The sequence below is a fragment of the Colobus angolensis genome, unplaced genomic scaffold (genome assembly GCF_000951035.1).
Source record: "Colobus angolensis palliatus isolate OR3802 unplaced genomic scaffold, Cang.pa_1.0 Scaffold286, whole genome shotgun sequence".
NCBI lineage: Eukaryota > Metazoa > Chordata > Mammalia > Primates > Cercopithecidae > Colobus > Colobus angolensis.
Genome location: NW_012116110.1, coordinates 1,593,929 through 1,609,047, shown reverse-complemented (window position 1 = coordinate 1,609,047; position 15,119 = coordinate 1,593,929). Strand labels below are relative to the sequence as shown.

The 15,119-nt window shown below is 41.0% G+C and overlaps 1 protein-coding gene across 2 annotated transcripts in view; it reads right to left on the bottom strand.

Annotated features, from left to right (window-relative positions):
- The window catches only part of MAMDC2 (MAM domain containing 2), a 179,657-nt gene that overhangs the window by 110,308 nt on the left and 54,230 nt on the right, over positions 1 to 15,119 (bottom strand). For both annotated transcript variants that reach the window (XR_001002521.1, XM_011948898.1), the window contains exons 3-5: positions 6,822 to 7,093; positions 5,498 to 5,582; positions 2,178 to 2,315 (exon numbers count right to left, since the gene is read on the bottom strand). Coding sequence is in view for 1 of the 2 variants with exons in the window: in XM_011948898.1 (XP_011804288.1) it covers positions 2,178 to 2,315; positions 5,498 to 5,582; positions 6,822 to 7,093 (495 nt within the window). In the remaining variant the exon portion in view is untranslated. The remainder of the gene's footprint in view (positions 1 to 2,177; positions 2,316 to 5,497; positions 5,583 to 6,821; positions 7,094 to 15,119) is intronic.

The following is a 15,119-nucleotide window of genomic DNA, read 5'->3' as shown; positions in this document are numbered from 1 at the left end:
TTTTTTTTTTTGTCTTATCTCAATTTCTTATGTAAGTGACCCCAGATGCATCTGAAGAAACAGTTTCTGGGGGATTCTTCTGTACTCTTGCTCCACCTTTTTAGTCTTCATCTACTGAAATAATCCCTGTTATGTTAATCCATCTAAAAACACTGCTGTGATGGTGTCTCTCCCCTGCCCAAACACCTGTGTGGCCTCCCATTGTCAATGAAATAAAGTTAAAATCTCTTACCTGGCATTCCAGACATTTTCGAATTTGTCCCTGTACTGCTTTCTCAGCCACATCTCTTACCCCATCCACCCCTCGTAGCTACCACCACTGTATCATTGCTCTTAGCTTTTTCTCATCTTTGTCAAAATCATACCCATCCCCGAAATACAGTTTACTTCTTTTATCATGTCTTCTAGGACATCTAAGCAGTGAGGGGCCTCTTTTGTCTCTGAATTCCCAACACCTTTCTTTTTTGGTGGGGGAAGGAGACCACTCTTATTGCACTTGACACATACCGCCCTTTGTTAACATCCAGTTGTGATAAAAATCTCTTTTCCTTTCTTGAAAGCATCTTCCTTGAAGCTGGGAAGGGGCCGTAGAGGATCTGTCATTTTAATTGTCATTTTCCCCATTTATCTAATGCTGGGTCAAATTAATGAAAATGCTAGATTTGAAGTTGCATTTGTTTTAAACAGGCAAGCTCCATGAGACTCCAATCTTTTTATTTGTAGTTACTTATAAATAACTTATTCTAAGGAGCCTGGACATGTTGTAAAAGAAAAGAAACTTGTCAAATGAAGGTTGCAAAATAGAAGTTGGCCAACAGGACCTGACCTGCAAATGTGTTTTATTGGCCCACACTGATTTTAGAAAACATTCACCAACTTTTAAACATTTGGGAAATTCCACACACAAAAAAATCCCCTGCCTTCCTGATGATCTTGAAACATCAAAAGATCTGGCAACCCGGGCTTGCATTCTCACACAGCGGCAACTCATTGGAGCCGAGTAGCCTTTGCACAGGGTCTTTGCTGTCTAGTTTGCCGCAGTCCTCACCCAGCCCACATGCCATTTGCTTATACTGTCTGCCTGGCTGTTACAGGAGACTGAACCTGAGACTCAGGATATAAAGGAAAAGATAGAATAGGAGCAAAGAGAACAATAAGGTTAGGATGAAGACGGTCTAGAGTCAAGATAAGCTGAAGGATGAGCACTTTTGAAAAAAAGAGTTGGAGACATGGTTAAAAATATTCAGATGAAGAGAAGCAATAGTGAATGAAGAAAAATGGAAAGGACCATAAAAGGTCATCATGTCTTCAGGCATGGGGACACACTGTCACCATCAGCAAATTATTGGGATGAGTATATTACCTCAATATCTATGTGTAAAGGATCAAAAGAGAAAAAGTTAACTGTTTGCAGCAGAATAAAAATTCCTGTCTTGTTCTTGTTGAAAAGCCAGCTGCCAAAATCTTCTCACTCCTTGGAGACCTTGGAGTCGAGGATGAAATGTCTTGCAACTGTGGAGAGACCTAGGCTTTTCCAAAGCCTACCAGGGTCCAGGTGAGAGCAGTGGTAACCTACAAGTAAGTAAGCCCTTGCCCTTGTCTCTCTTCTGTGGAGGACTTCTCCTCAAAGCTGACTTCTTGCTGATAATACAACCTCATCTCGCATTTTCCTTGCAGAGAAGCAGCCTTCTTCTCCACTAGGGGGGCCTGTTGCACACCACATTCAGAGCTAATCAGCAGTATTTGCTCACCTCACTGTCACTTGGGAAGTTCCTAAGACCCATTCCCATCCTTTGATCTCTTTTCAGTGAAAAGTAACCTAGGATTATTCCAGCCTTGTCTTTAGAAATGAGAAATATTAAACAACAAACACACAAGAAAGTAAAGCGTAATATGGAAATGTGAAAATACAAGACTAGGCCACAGGTGAAGGAAAATCTTTATGGGGTGGCCTTCCCCGTAGCTACAGAGCTCACAGGTGCAGTTTGTCTCTGCCTCCCTGTAGGTCCTTCCCTACTCTTCTGCCACACCTCCTGGTTCCTACTTAGTTCCTGCTCACCCTCCTCCCTCCTCTCTTCCCTATTGACAGAAGCCGCAGCTAGGTCAGTGCAGGAAGTGGGAGGAGACAGCAGAAAAAATTTATCCTGGGAAAAGGACTCCATTTGACCGCAGCTCACCCAGTTCACTCTTGAAGGTGTGATCCTGTGGGAGAATGGAATGGACATTCCGAATACTTCCTCCTCCAACAAACCAGTTCACGTTGGGATTCCAGCGGTTCACAAAGCCACAGAGATGATTTTCTTCAAAGTCACATTCTGGGGAAGGGAAACAAAAACACTGCATGGACACACAGTCACACCTGGGTACACCCATCCTACTACAGAGTTTGCTCTTAGATATTCAGAAGTTTCTCTCTTCCTTTGCCCACTGTGACCTTTCTACCAGGACCCCCCACAATATTAGCCAAGAAGAGAGACAGATCCTGTAATAAATCAAGATTCTAATTCATCATTGGCCCTTTGGATTATGGTCCTTCCACTTATTAGCCATGTCGCTTGGAGCATGACTTATCACTTTTTGTAGCCTCTGTCTCTCCATATGTGAAATGGGGACAATGTTCCTACTTCACAGAGCTATTGTAAGTGTGGAGAGCTCCCAGCACAGTGCCAGGCATGTGGTCAGTGCTTGGTACAAGTCGGCTATTTTTATCAGTCACCTCTGTCTCAAAGCACTGTTCAGGGTTATGCTCTTAGCTGCAGAAAATTTTTTCCACAACCCTTTCTTGAATCTGGTAGCCCAGACCTCCTTTTCTTTCTCTTCTCATGATGAACAAGTTGCCCAGAACCAAGGGGCATGTGTCCGAGATGCTAAAATTCTGTTTTTCTTATAAATGAGAACCCAGGCAAAATAGGTGGGACAGATCTATCCTAGGTTCTGGGTTCCTTTTGCAGCTACTGAGTGGAGAAGAGAGAGAGGATAATCAGACCCTCCTCTTCTCCCCTTAGTGTCGTTGGCATGTTTGCGTGGATATATTGATCTGCATCAACAACTTTTCCTTAAAAGGGAGCAAGAAACTCACAAGCTAATGCCTCCACTGACCCTTATAATCATGCAATTAAACTAGGAAGTATAATTGTGCTGTCCATTGGCCCCCTGCGGATCAATTTTGCTCTTCTCCACCTGATAGGTCAACCTCTGCAGGATCTATCTGAACTGTATCAATAGGCTCCCCTGCCTTCCATCTCCCTGTTGGATTCGACCAATGGAAGGTGGAAGGAGAGTGAAATCAGGGGTTTAATTGCTCAGCAGTCTCCCAGCCAGGTCGCCATGGGTTGGCAAATCTTGTCAAGCAGTCCTCACCAAATAGCTATTGTTTACAGGTACTGGAAACTCCTTCTCCCTTGTTCTTTCAGGCCAAAAGAAGACAACAGCTCATGAATTATCACTGTTACTAGTCCTGGGTCACAGAGCTGTCCCTTGTTGGCTTCCTTTATGACTCACACTTTGTGATCTCTTCAGTGAGCTTCCCTCAAATTACTCAGGTTGAGTGTATCCTGTTTCCTCCTTCCTGCCAGGGTCTTGACTGGTATAGTCAGCAATGTGTTTTTACATTAGCAAGCACTGAAAATTTCTAAGACTTTCATTTTCAATGTTTCCACCACAGTGTCTGCTAACCAATGCCCTAACATTCAGTGCCAAAGGCTGCCTAAGAGTAAAATAAAAAGCAAAATATTCCTCAATGTGCCAGGCTTCATTCTGAGCACTTTACATAAATTAACTTATTCAATCCTCAAAGCAGCCCCATGACATAGGCACTGTTACTAACCTCATTTTACAGATGAGGAATGGAAAGAGACAGAGAAAGTACCCAGAAAGAAAGAAGTGAGAGCATAATCATAGAGTTTAACAAGATAAAAGTGTTGGCATCCTTTAGTTTCAAACAAATCAGAAGTCACCACATCATTTGAAGAAAGGCAACATGTCTTGGATGCCCAGCACTGTATATACCAATCATCTTCATAGCAAAGATCTCATTCCTTCTCCCAAGATTCCTAGGAGGGAAGCATTTTATTCCCATTTTACAGATGACAAAGCAGAGGCTGAGGCTCAGTAAGCTGACTGGGTCAGCAGGTGGTGCTCCACCAGGGGTGTCTAACTTGTCTGTCGTTCACAATCTGTACAGATGCCAGGTGGGAGCCCAGAGGGAGGCTCAAGGAAGGGAGCCTGAGCCTCACTGTATGTTCAGAAAATGGTATATTTTCTTTCACTTGCCCTAGAGACATCATTGAGATCAAAACAGAGAAGTGAAACTTCAGGGAATTAGCAAAGGCTTTTTTGTTGTTGTTGTTGTTCAGAATCTTCTTTGACTGTCCTTTCTGTTCCCCGCCACATTCATTTAGCCTTCAAGAGCTGGCAGTGCTGAAAAATCTCTCAATTCTGCTGCCTTTTTCCGATTCCACTGCTAATTCAGTATTGCCCTCATTAAGCCCCCTCTGTAAGGTCACAGCTGCTTCCTAGGGGTTTTCCCACCTGCTGTGTATTTTCCTTGTACCCAACTCATCTTCCACGTGACAGCTGGAGTCATCTGAAAGTGCAGATGCACACTTCTCCCCTGCTGGCTGACCCATATGATTCAGCAGGTCCAAGCTCCACATCCTGCATCCACACTTTTCCATCACAAACTCCCTTAGCAGTCTTGGTCTTCACTTCAAACACCTTACTCAGCCTCTTGCCTTTGCCTGAACCTGCTGTGTTCTTTCTCCCGACAGAAGTCTGGCCACAGAGAACCCTTGCCTTCCTACTCTGCACCTCCACTTAACTAAATTCTCCTCCTTCTTGAAACACCAGCTCCAATGCATTGTCCCTATTCAGTCCTCTCCAATTTCTTCTTCTCCTCCCTGCGCCTCCACTGCACAGCTTGTCCTTCCTCAGCAGTAGTTATCGTATACAGAACTAGCTTCAGTGTAGACAAATAGAAACTGAACCACCATAGGACAGGGTTTACCCTTTCTTTATGCCCTCTTGGAAGCTGGCACATAAGAGATAGCCAACCAACTCTTCTCAAGTGAATTCTAAGTGACAACTGTGATTATTAAGAGGAGGGCAGTGGTGTGCCAAGAGAGAAATGAGGGAAAGGAGGTAATACAATGTCTGCTTTTCTGGCACATGCTACAAAAAGCTGAGTTTCCAGCAATTTGTAAATTATTTTAATCAGAACATGTCAAGGTTAAGGTGGCAGCTCTCAAGTTACAGTTGCTGCATCTATGTTTCTTTCATTAATCCAGACAGTACGGGCAAATTCTAATGAGCCTTCCCACACTAAAGACAAACAACATACAGTATTCAAATGAACCTAGCAAAGAATTTAAACCAGTATGCATTATGCAGTGCATTCTATAAAATACTTGGTCTTTAGGATTGATTCAGTTCCCTCTGGCAACAGTAGCTTTTAGAAAATGATTCACAGTTTGATTTAATGAAAATGAAGCCCACTTACCAATACAGTAGCCGGTTGTCATCTTGATTTCAAACAGTGCAATGCTGGCTGTGTTTCCCTGTCCTAGTACACCTTCTATTAAAATCTGCACAACATATGGGGAAGAAGGGGAGTTAGACTTCAGAACATCATGTTTCCTTGGTTCAGTATTTCAGCTATTAGTCTGGAGCTATTCAGCCATTCAAGGCACAACAGGATTGTTAGTCTCAGCTAATTGCTATTGGATACCAATTTCACTATGGACTTTACTAAAAGAACGTGTGTGTATGTATATGTGTGCATGCACATGTGCACATAAACTCATACATCAAAACTTCGAAGTGAGTAAGGCATCTGATAGAAGCTCAGAGTCAGCTGTCTTCTCTTCTGTTGTTTTCCCAACCACCACCATCTTCAGTGCTTGTGGTAGCACTTGTGGTCCTGTTTCTGAAAGTAATCACTTTTTCTCCTGTGGGTTTAGCCCTATATTCTGCAACTATGCTGGCAGATTTAGGAGGTGATAACTGCTGGGAGGATGTTATAAAAGAGGGAACTCAGAGGCCCCATGCTCCATCCTCAACCACTGGCTAACAGGGAAGGACTCCAAGCAGACAGAGGATATTGTAAAGTAAAGTATTTCAAGCTTTTCAAAGAAGAAGCAGGATGGGATAGGAAATTGAAAGGCGGATTAGGAATGGGGAATGTTTTCATGATGGCTCCATTGTGTCCTCAATGAAATATTTTCAATAAACATCACACTTCATGGCCAGGTGTGTCTGGATCCCATCCTCCTTCCTTATCCAGTCCTCACCCAGCTTCACCTTACATTCTCTACTTTCCTTTTCCAGGACTCCCAAAGGAACACCTTCCCTCTTTGAAAAGGAAATGGAACATATCCTTTAAGTATCTGTTCTCTTTTAAAGTATTTTCATTTTCCTTTCATTAATGTTTTGTTCAAAATTTGTAGCAAAGAAATGATTAAGATGATAAACAAACACATAGCACACACAGTTTAGAAGGATGAAATAAAATTATAGAAATGAGAATACTCCCTAAAAGCCATAGAAAATCTATTTTCATTGAAGAGGTTAGTTTAAGCCCCATTTACATTTTTACAGAAGGCTTATTTAAATAGATAGGAAAGAAATCTGGGAAGAATCTCTTTTAAGGAATAAACAAAATGTTAATTTCCATTGCTAATATTCTTCTATGGTATGTATCCTATGAAACATCACATCATAATCCAGGAGATAACTAACCTCCACATCAGAAATTTTCATAAGATTTTAGAATAGTATAAAGCAAAGATAAGAGGCTCTATATCTTTCTCCTAAACTCCATCTACCTTGAATTTCTTGGAACTGTTTTGCAAATCCAAGCTGGCTATGAGCCAGCTATCTGAAGGTTCCTTAGCTGACCAAAGCAAGCGATCAAAGCTTTCATCTTCAAATCTCATATAGAGGTTCAGCTGGCTGGGATCTGACAGAGACTCTGAAGATGTGGTTATCTGGTAGACCAAGCGGAGGCAGCTCCATTCCTCAGCCTGTAAGTCAGAACTTAGCAGCACAGCTTTCTCCCCCTGCTTGCCAAAGGAGGTATCCATGTAAATGTAATGACCTGGAAAGAGAAAGGAACACAGGAAAAGGATCAATTTTTGGTTTGCAACCTGGAAAAATATGCAACTGCAGTCAAGTCTCTGGGCAGATAAACCTGCAGATATATTTTGTCACCCCACTGGAAGCTGCCTGAACACTGGATCACTGGCCTCTTTTGAAAAAATTGAAAGTACTGAGGCCATGTTACCAGAAGACAACGACAGGCTGGAGCTGAGTGGTGTTGCCTCTTCAGAGGGTGGCATGTGGTCTCCACTTTGCCATAATTGCCATCACTCCCTCTTCACTCCTGACACTGAGTGTCTCTGCTTTTTATTCTTTCACACCAGGCCCATTTAGCACATCGCATTCATCTCCCTGGTCCCCATAGGCATATGTGTCTGCAGGCTGAGGGACATCAGAATCAGAAGAGCAGCATGACTGAAGTCAGTGTAAGTAGGTGGACTCAACCTTCTCCTTACATAGCTCTCCCCATTACCTAATGCTTCAATCTGCATTTAACTTGCATCATTCTGTAGACTGAATTGATTTGGTTACCTAAGCCTGGATCTTGGGACCTAGGCAGAAAAAGTACATTGTAAGCTATTTTATTTTTTAAATTAGGAATAAGACTTCCTTCCCTTGACTCTTCCATGACCAAATTTCATAGTTCTGAGAACTAAATGAGGAAACACTTGCAAAACATGTAGCACAGGGCTGGGAAAGCACTGGACACTCTGAGACTAGCAATCGTCCTTCCTTCTCCACTATCCTCACTTCTCCTTTCGGATTCCCTCTTTCCTCCTTTCTCCTTCTCCTCCTCACTTCTGTCTTCTTCTTCCCGTTTCCCCGTCCTTCTCCTCCTCCTTTCCTTTTCCTCTGTTCATTCTCCTTCCCTTCTCCCTCTACCCTCCTAATATTGACAAGTGTTTTCTGCTGACTGTACAGGATGCGGAAAACATTTCTATTAAAAAAGGTGGGGCATTGAAGCCAAGAACCTTAACTCAAGCCTTCCAAACACCTCTGGCCATCTGGTTTCCTATATCAATGATCCGATTGCCTATCGGTCTTTGGGGACCTCCTGGGCCTTTCTGGCCTGCAGATTCTCATGCTTTCTCAGAGGGTCCCACATTCATGGCTGTCATTTAACCTGCTGTCTTTCATCCTGTGGCTTCCACCTCCCTGTGTCTGCAGTTCAGTCTCCCTAACCCTAAACTCTTACTAGAAAGGATCTGAAAAGCCTCTTTGTTTTGCTTGATGTTCTTCAGCCTGTCCTCCCACGCTTGTTGTCTCAAATGCCATCCCAGCCTGGATCCTTATCTCTGTGGTGAGTACTGACAGGCCAACTGGAGCTCAGATGACAGCCATCCTCACATGAGGGACACAGTTAGGGCACTGTCTTCAGGGATCCTTGCTTGCCGACTGAAGGGTTTCAAGATCAAGATCTAACTCTTGCTGGCAATCTTCTTAACATAGCAACTGCCCACTGGGTGCAGATAGCAATTGCTTCCAGATGCCAACCCAGGCACCCTTGTGGAGAAATCTGGCCCTTGCAGCAATTGCTGCCACCACCATACCTCCCACATACAGGCAACGCTCACTGCAACCCAGGCCCAACTACTGTTCTAAGTGCTTCACGCACATTTCCGAGGTGAAAGGCTTGTGGGGTTTGACTCTTCTAAGCCAGGGCTCTTGAGGCCAACCCTTTTTGGATAAAAGTGCCGCTTCTTGTGGTGTGAGGAATGTATTAGTGCCATCCTCTTTCCCCACTCTTTGCTACTGTCCCAAAAGAAGGGACTTCAAGCAGGCTGGATTGGGGGAGATCACATGAGTACCTCAAACATTTTCCGAGGAAATAGAGAGTTGGGACATGGAGTATAAGAGAGGAAAGAAACAAATAAAGACCTTGCTATGTCCTATCAACATTCACATCAAATACCAACTTTGCTGCCATGGGAGGCTCAATTTTCCCTGCGCACTTCCCCAGCCTTCCCTTTTCTCTCCCTCCCCTTTTCCTTTCCCCACTCTAGAAAGGGACAACTCGAAGCAATGCTCTTAAAGTTGAGCCCAGAGTCACCCGGAAATCTTGTTCAAATACAGATCCCCAGGCCCACCCCTCGAGTTTCCAATCTGGTAGGGCTGGGGTGATGCTGCATTTCTAACAGATTGCATTTCTTAGACATTCCAGGAGATGCTGATGCTACTGGTCTTTGAGAACTGCTGACTTACAATGTATGACAGGTAAATAGGGTTCATTCTCCAGCCACCTCTCATCTACCAAAGAAAGTGCAGGCTCCTGTAGCATGTAAAGGAGGGAGGCAACAGTTCTGCTGGAAGGTACAGCTCAAACTTAAGTGAATGTGTGTTACAGCAGGTGCACAGAGTCCATCTGCTGGTGATTTTCTTGGCTTTTCAGTGAGTGCCATAAAAAATTCTTTTGATATTCTCTCTCACATGATCAGATTTTGCTATAAGTGTATGCTAATAATGTTCTCTTGTCAAGAATCTTTGAGAGCACACACTATATAAAATGTACTATTTAAAATACCTAGATTTTATTCTGTGTGATGAAAGTTGGTGCTATTCATTGAGTGATTTTGACATCTTAGCCATAAATGTGAGTTATTTTAAAATATTGGAATTTTGCATTTAAATTAAAGATCTCATATTTGTTTTTAGGTCACGCCATGTGAACGTGCCCATTAGCTGCATTACAGTCCAAGCAAAGATGTATCTACCCAGCTGATTGGATGCAATGCACTCAGCAGAATGATGCATTTTCCTAGACCTAATCATTAGCTCAAGCGCCGCCCACCTCCACTATCACTGCCAACTTCAAGACTAATTTTCTAAATTAATCACTACATTTTCCAGCCTGCTCTGGACACAGCTTTGGAACTCTTCTAAGTATAGTGGTCCATGTAGCCACTGCCAATCAATCTGAGTTGGCACTTCAATTGAAACTACTTGTTATCTCTGCTTGTGGCTTCAGTGTAGGGGTATATTTTGTGGTCATGTTATAGCTAAATTGAACTAGAAGGAACATGGCATATTTTGAAGAAGTTTTAGAAAATATAGGATGAGGAAGATATTAATGTCAAGGATGTTGCCTTTCCCTGCCTTGTCACTAAGAAAATTGCTATTCTAGAATAAATGTTGAGTTCTTTTTACTTAAAAAGAATCATTTTACCACCGAGTGAATGAATGAAGTTTTCTTTGGGTGTAAAATGTTTTATTTATTCCATCTTAATCAGATTGATATTTGGAAGTTAACTTTAGACATAATTCACATTCCATAGAATTCACCCTTTTAATACAATTCAGAGGTTTTTAGCATATTCACAAAGTTGTGCACCATCACCACTATCTAATTCCAGAACATTTTCACCATAACCCCAAAAGGAAACCCTGTATCCATTAGCAGTCATCCCTCATTCTCCCCACCCCCAACCTCTGGAAACCACTGATCTACTTTCTGTTTGCCTGAACTTGCCTATTCTGGAAACTTTATATGAATAGAATTATATAATATGTGTCCCTTTGTGACTAGCTTCTTTCACCTAGCATAATATTTTCAAGGTTCATCCATATTGTAGCATATATTAGAATTTCATTCTTTTTGGGGGGATAATATTCTATTTTATGGATATACCACATTTGATTTATTCATTCATTAGTTGATGGACATTTAGATTGTCTCTACTTTTTGACTATCATGAATAATCCTGCCATGAGCATTTTTATGCAAGTGTTTTTGTATACAAAAATTTCAATTCTCCTAGGTGTATGCCTAGGAGTGGAATTGTTAGGCCACATGGAAATTCTATGTTTAACTTTTTGAAGAACTGCCAAACTGCTTTCTCAAGTGGTTGCATCATTTACATTTCCACCAGCAGTGTATGAGAGTTCCAACTTCTCCACATCCTCGCCAACACTTGTTATTGCCCATCTTTTTTTTAATTAGAGTGATCCTAGTAGATGTGATCTCTGGTTATGCTTTTGATATGCATTTCTCGAGTGACTAATTATGTAGAGCATTTTTCATGTGCTTATTGGCCATTAATGTACATCTACTTTGGAAAAATGTCTGTTCAAATCCTTTGTCCATTTTAAAAATTGGGTTGTCTTTTTATTGTTGAGTTATAAGAGGTTTTATAAATTCTGGATAATAGATCCTATCAGATAGATAATTTGCAAATATTTTTTCCCATTCTGTGCTTTGTCTTTTCACTTTTTTTTTTTTTTTAAATGGAGGTGGAGTCTTGCTCTGCTGCCCAGGCTGGAATGCAGTGGTGTGATCTTGACTCACTGCAACCTCCACCTCCTGGGCTCAAGCAATTCTCCTACCTCAGCCTCCCAAGTAGCTGGGACTGCAGGTGTATGCTGTCATGCCCGGCTAATTTTTTTGTATTTTAGTGCAGACAGGGTTTCACCATGTTGTCCAGGCTGGTCTCAAACTCCTGAACTCAAGCAATCCGCCCAACTCGGCCTCCCAAAGTGCTAGGATTACAGGAGTGAGCCACCGCTCCCGGTCGTCTTTTCACCTTTTTTATGGTATCCTTTGAAAAACACAATTTTTAAATTTTGATGAAGTTTAATTTTCTATTTTTAGTTTTTTTCCTGCCTTTGGCATCATAGCTAAGAAGCCATTCTCAAATTTAAGGTCATGAAGATTTGCATCTTGTTTTTTTCTCAGAGTTTTATTGTTTCAGCTTTTACATTTAGATCTTTGATCTAATTTTTGCCCATTGAATTTTCTTGCCACCATTGTTAAAATAAATGAGGATAGATGTGGGGTTTATTTCTGGACTTCTCAATTCAATTCTATTGATCTGTGTTTATTCTTATGCCAGTACCATAGAGTCCTCCTTACTGTAGCTGTGTAGTAAGTTTTGAAATTGGGAAGTATGAGACCTCCGACCTCATACTCATTTTCAAGATCATTTTGACTCTTCTGGGTCCCTTGTATTTCCATATATATTTAAAGATCAAAATGGGAATAATGTAGAACACCATAAAGTTCACTGTTTTAACAATATTCCTTCATTTTTCTTGAATACATGCTCCTGAATGTTGTAAGCTTTTGGTTAATGTCCAGAATTCTTAAAAAGTTGATTTTTGACCATTTCTTCTGCTGTTCTCATTGCTTTTATGGGGAGAGGATTCTCTGAGGTCCTTACTCCACCATTATTGCTGACATGCTCCCTTTTCTCATCTTTTAAAACCAATAAGAATACAAAGCAATGCTTCAGAGATGTTAGAGTAAACAAAACAAATGAGAAAAAGGAAAAGAAGGGCAGAAATCACAGGGGGATTGGGAGGTTGACTGTGATGCATCAGGTCAGGGATCTGGGAGAGATTTACCAAACACAGTGTTGGAGAAATGGCGTCAGGAGAGGGAAGGATCCACTTCAAATATGGCTGCTTAGGCAATTGGAACGGGTTTACTAGACATTTACTAGAGATGATAAAATCTTTGTAGGGGGTCAGAAAAGGGCCATAAACTTCCAAATAGATTTTTTAAAAAAGTAAGTCAGCAATCAAAAACAATCATTAAGCCATCCCGCCAAAAAGTACAGACTCAACATGCCCTAGGGTCTGAACATGTCTCCTTGTCACATGCAAGCATCAGAAAACAACAGAAAAAGCTTTTTTGTTTAAGTGAAGTCAAGCCATAAATAACTGAGTCTTGAAGTCATGTTCAATTGCTGGACACATCTGCATGGCCAGAATTCAATGTATCGATAACTTCCAATAGCCATGGCACAGCATGATAGTTCTAAGTCCCACACCATCACTGTGGCAGCATGGTCAGGGCACAAATCACAGGGGGCTTTTTGGCACCCATGGAATTCTGTTAGCTAATGAATGCCAAATGCTCCGTCCTTCAGGTGTGATCATAGTGCTGGGGTGACTGTGTGGTACAATGGACCCTACTCAGGATTTGTAAATTATAACCTAGGTTTAAAACCTTATGACACACACACAGACTGAATCACTGGCTTCTTTATTTTCAAAATGGGAATAATAAAAGAAGAGAGCCACTTTATATATACATTCAATATGTGGAAAATCACTGTACTTCGAAAAAAACCAACCAACTAAAAACAACCCAACGACGAGTACTATGACACAGACACACACACACAGGAAATATATTTTTCATATGAATAGCCACTAAATGGAATCTATTTCATCTAATGTTTAAATAAGTATATACTTCCATGCAGAAAGAAAAATTGGCCGGGTTGTTCATAAAAATGGCATAAGATGTATAAAACTGTGTGCACCGTACTCTGTAATTTAAGGAACTCTTAAGAGCAATTTTGACAATGTATAATTTTCACCTTTTGTGCTGACTTTAGACTGTAAAACTGAAGTGAGATATGACTTCATATCTATAGGGCTGTTGTGAGAACCTGATAAAATGATGTACAGTCATGTGTCACTAAATGGTGAAGATAGGTTCTGAGAAATCATCATTAGGTGATTTTGTCATTATGCAGGTATTATAGAGAGTACTTCATGAACCTAGATGGAGAGTCTACTACACACGTAGGCTATATGGGACAGCCTATTACCCCAGGCTACACACCTGTAACAGTATGTTACTGTACTATATACTGTACGCAATTGAAACACAATGGTAAGTACTTGTGTATCTAAACATACCTAAACATAGACAAGATATAGCAAAAAATACAGCATAAAAGATAAGAAAGGGTACATCTGTATAGGGCACTAACTTGCAAGTGGTGTGGGTGAGTCAGTGTGTCAGCAGGGAGGGAATGTGAAGGCCTAGGCTATAACTGTACACTGCTGTAGACTTATAAACACTGTATACTTAGGCTATACTGAATTTATATAAAATATTTTTTCTTTTTTCAATAATGAATTAACCTTCATTTACTATAACCTTTTTACTTTATAAATTAAAAAATTTTTTAACATTTGACTCTTGTATAACAACTCTTAGCTTAAAACACACATTGTACAGTATTGTATAAAATATCTTTCCTTATATCCTTATTATATGAGATTTTTTTCTAATTTAAATATTTTAACTTTTTTTACTTTCCAAACTTTTTGTTAAAAACAAAGACACAAACATTCACATTAGCCTAGGACTTATACAGGATCAGAATCATCACAGTGTCACTAGGCTATAGGGAATTTTCAGTTTCATTATGTTATGGGACCACCATCATATATGCCCATCGTTGACCAAAACATCATTATGCAGTGCATGACTATATAAAGATGCTTTGTAAATGGGCATGTTAATTGCTAATTTCTGTTCTCATCGTCAAAGGCAGGAGTTTTTTAGTAATTGCAGAGACAGAGAGAAATGAATATTGTCTTCTTACTTTTTTCCAATAGAGATCAGAGAAGATATTTGTTCAAGTAGTAGACCAGTAGCACATTTTCAGTGCTGATATGAGAACAGGCCTCATTCATTTCACTTTAATTGGCCCTTTGATGTTAAAATCTACAACTTTGTCCTTTTAGTGCTAGGCCCATCCTGGCTGCCCATGCTAAGTAGTCTCCCTCCTCACAGCCGAGCTCCTCTGGTTCTTACCCAAGGCTAATCATCATTTCAAGTGGAATCCAGCATATTTACTCCTGATGTGATTCTGATTGAAATCTTATGACCCAGGTCTGACCGCAATGCCTACATCTCTCTTTTGTTTAGAGCTTAGCGTCTTGCATACCTAAGGCAAGGACACTGCTTCTTTTTGGCAGCTTCCTTCCCAGGGCTGAAGTCTAGTCCCTGAACTCAAGCAAGGATCTTCCCACTCAATTTTCTGAATGCCTTAACTGTCTGCCTCCCTGGATCAGGTCCTGCTGTGGACACAGTATGGTGGAGTGGTTGAGTGTGGCTATCACATCAGGTTGATCTCGGTTCAAATCCTGGCCATGCCACTTAGAAACAATGTCACTTTGGGCAAGTTAATTATATTATCTGAAACTCACTTTCTTCACTGGTAAAGTGAGGATGTTAAAATACTGATTTTGTAGCCTTTTAAAAAGATTAAACAAGATAATGTAAG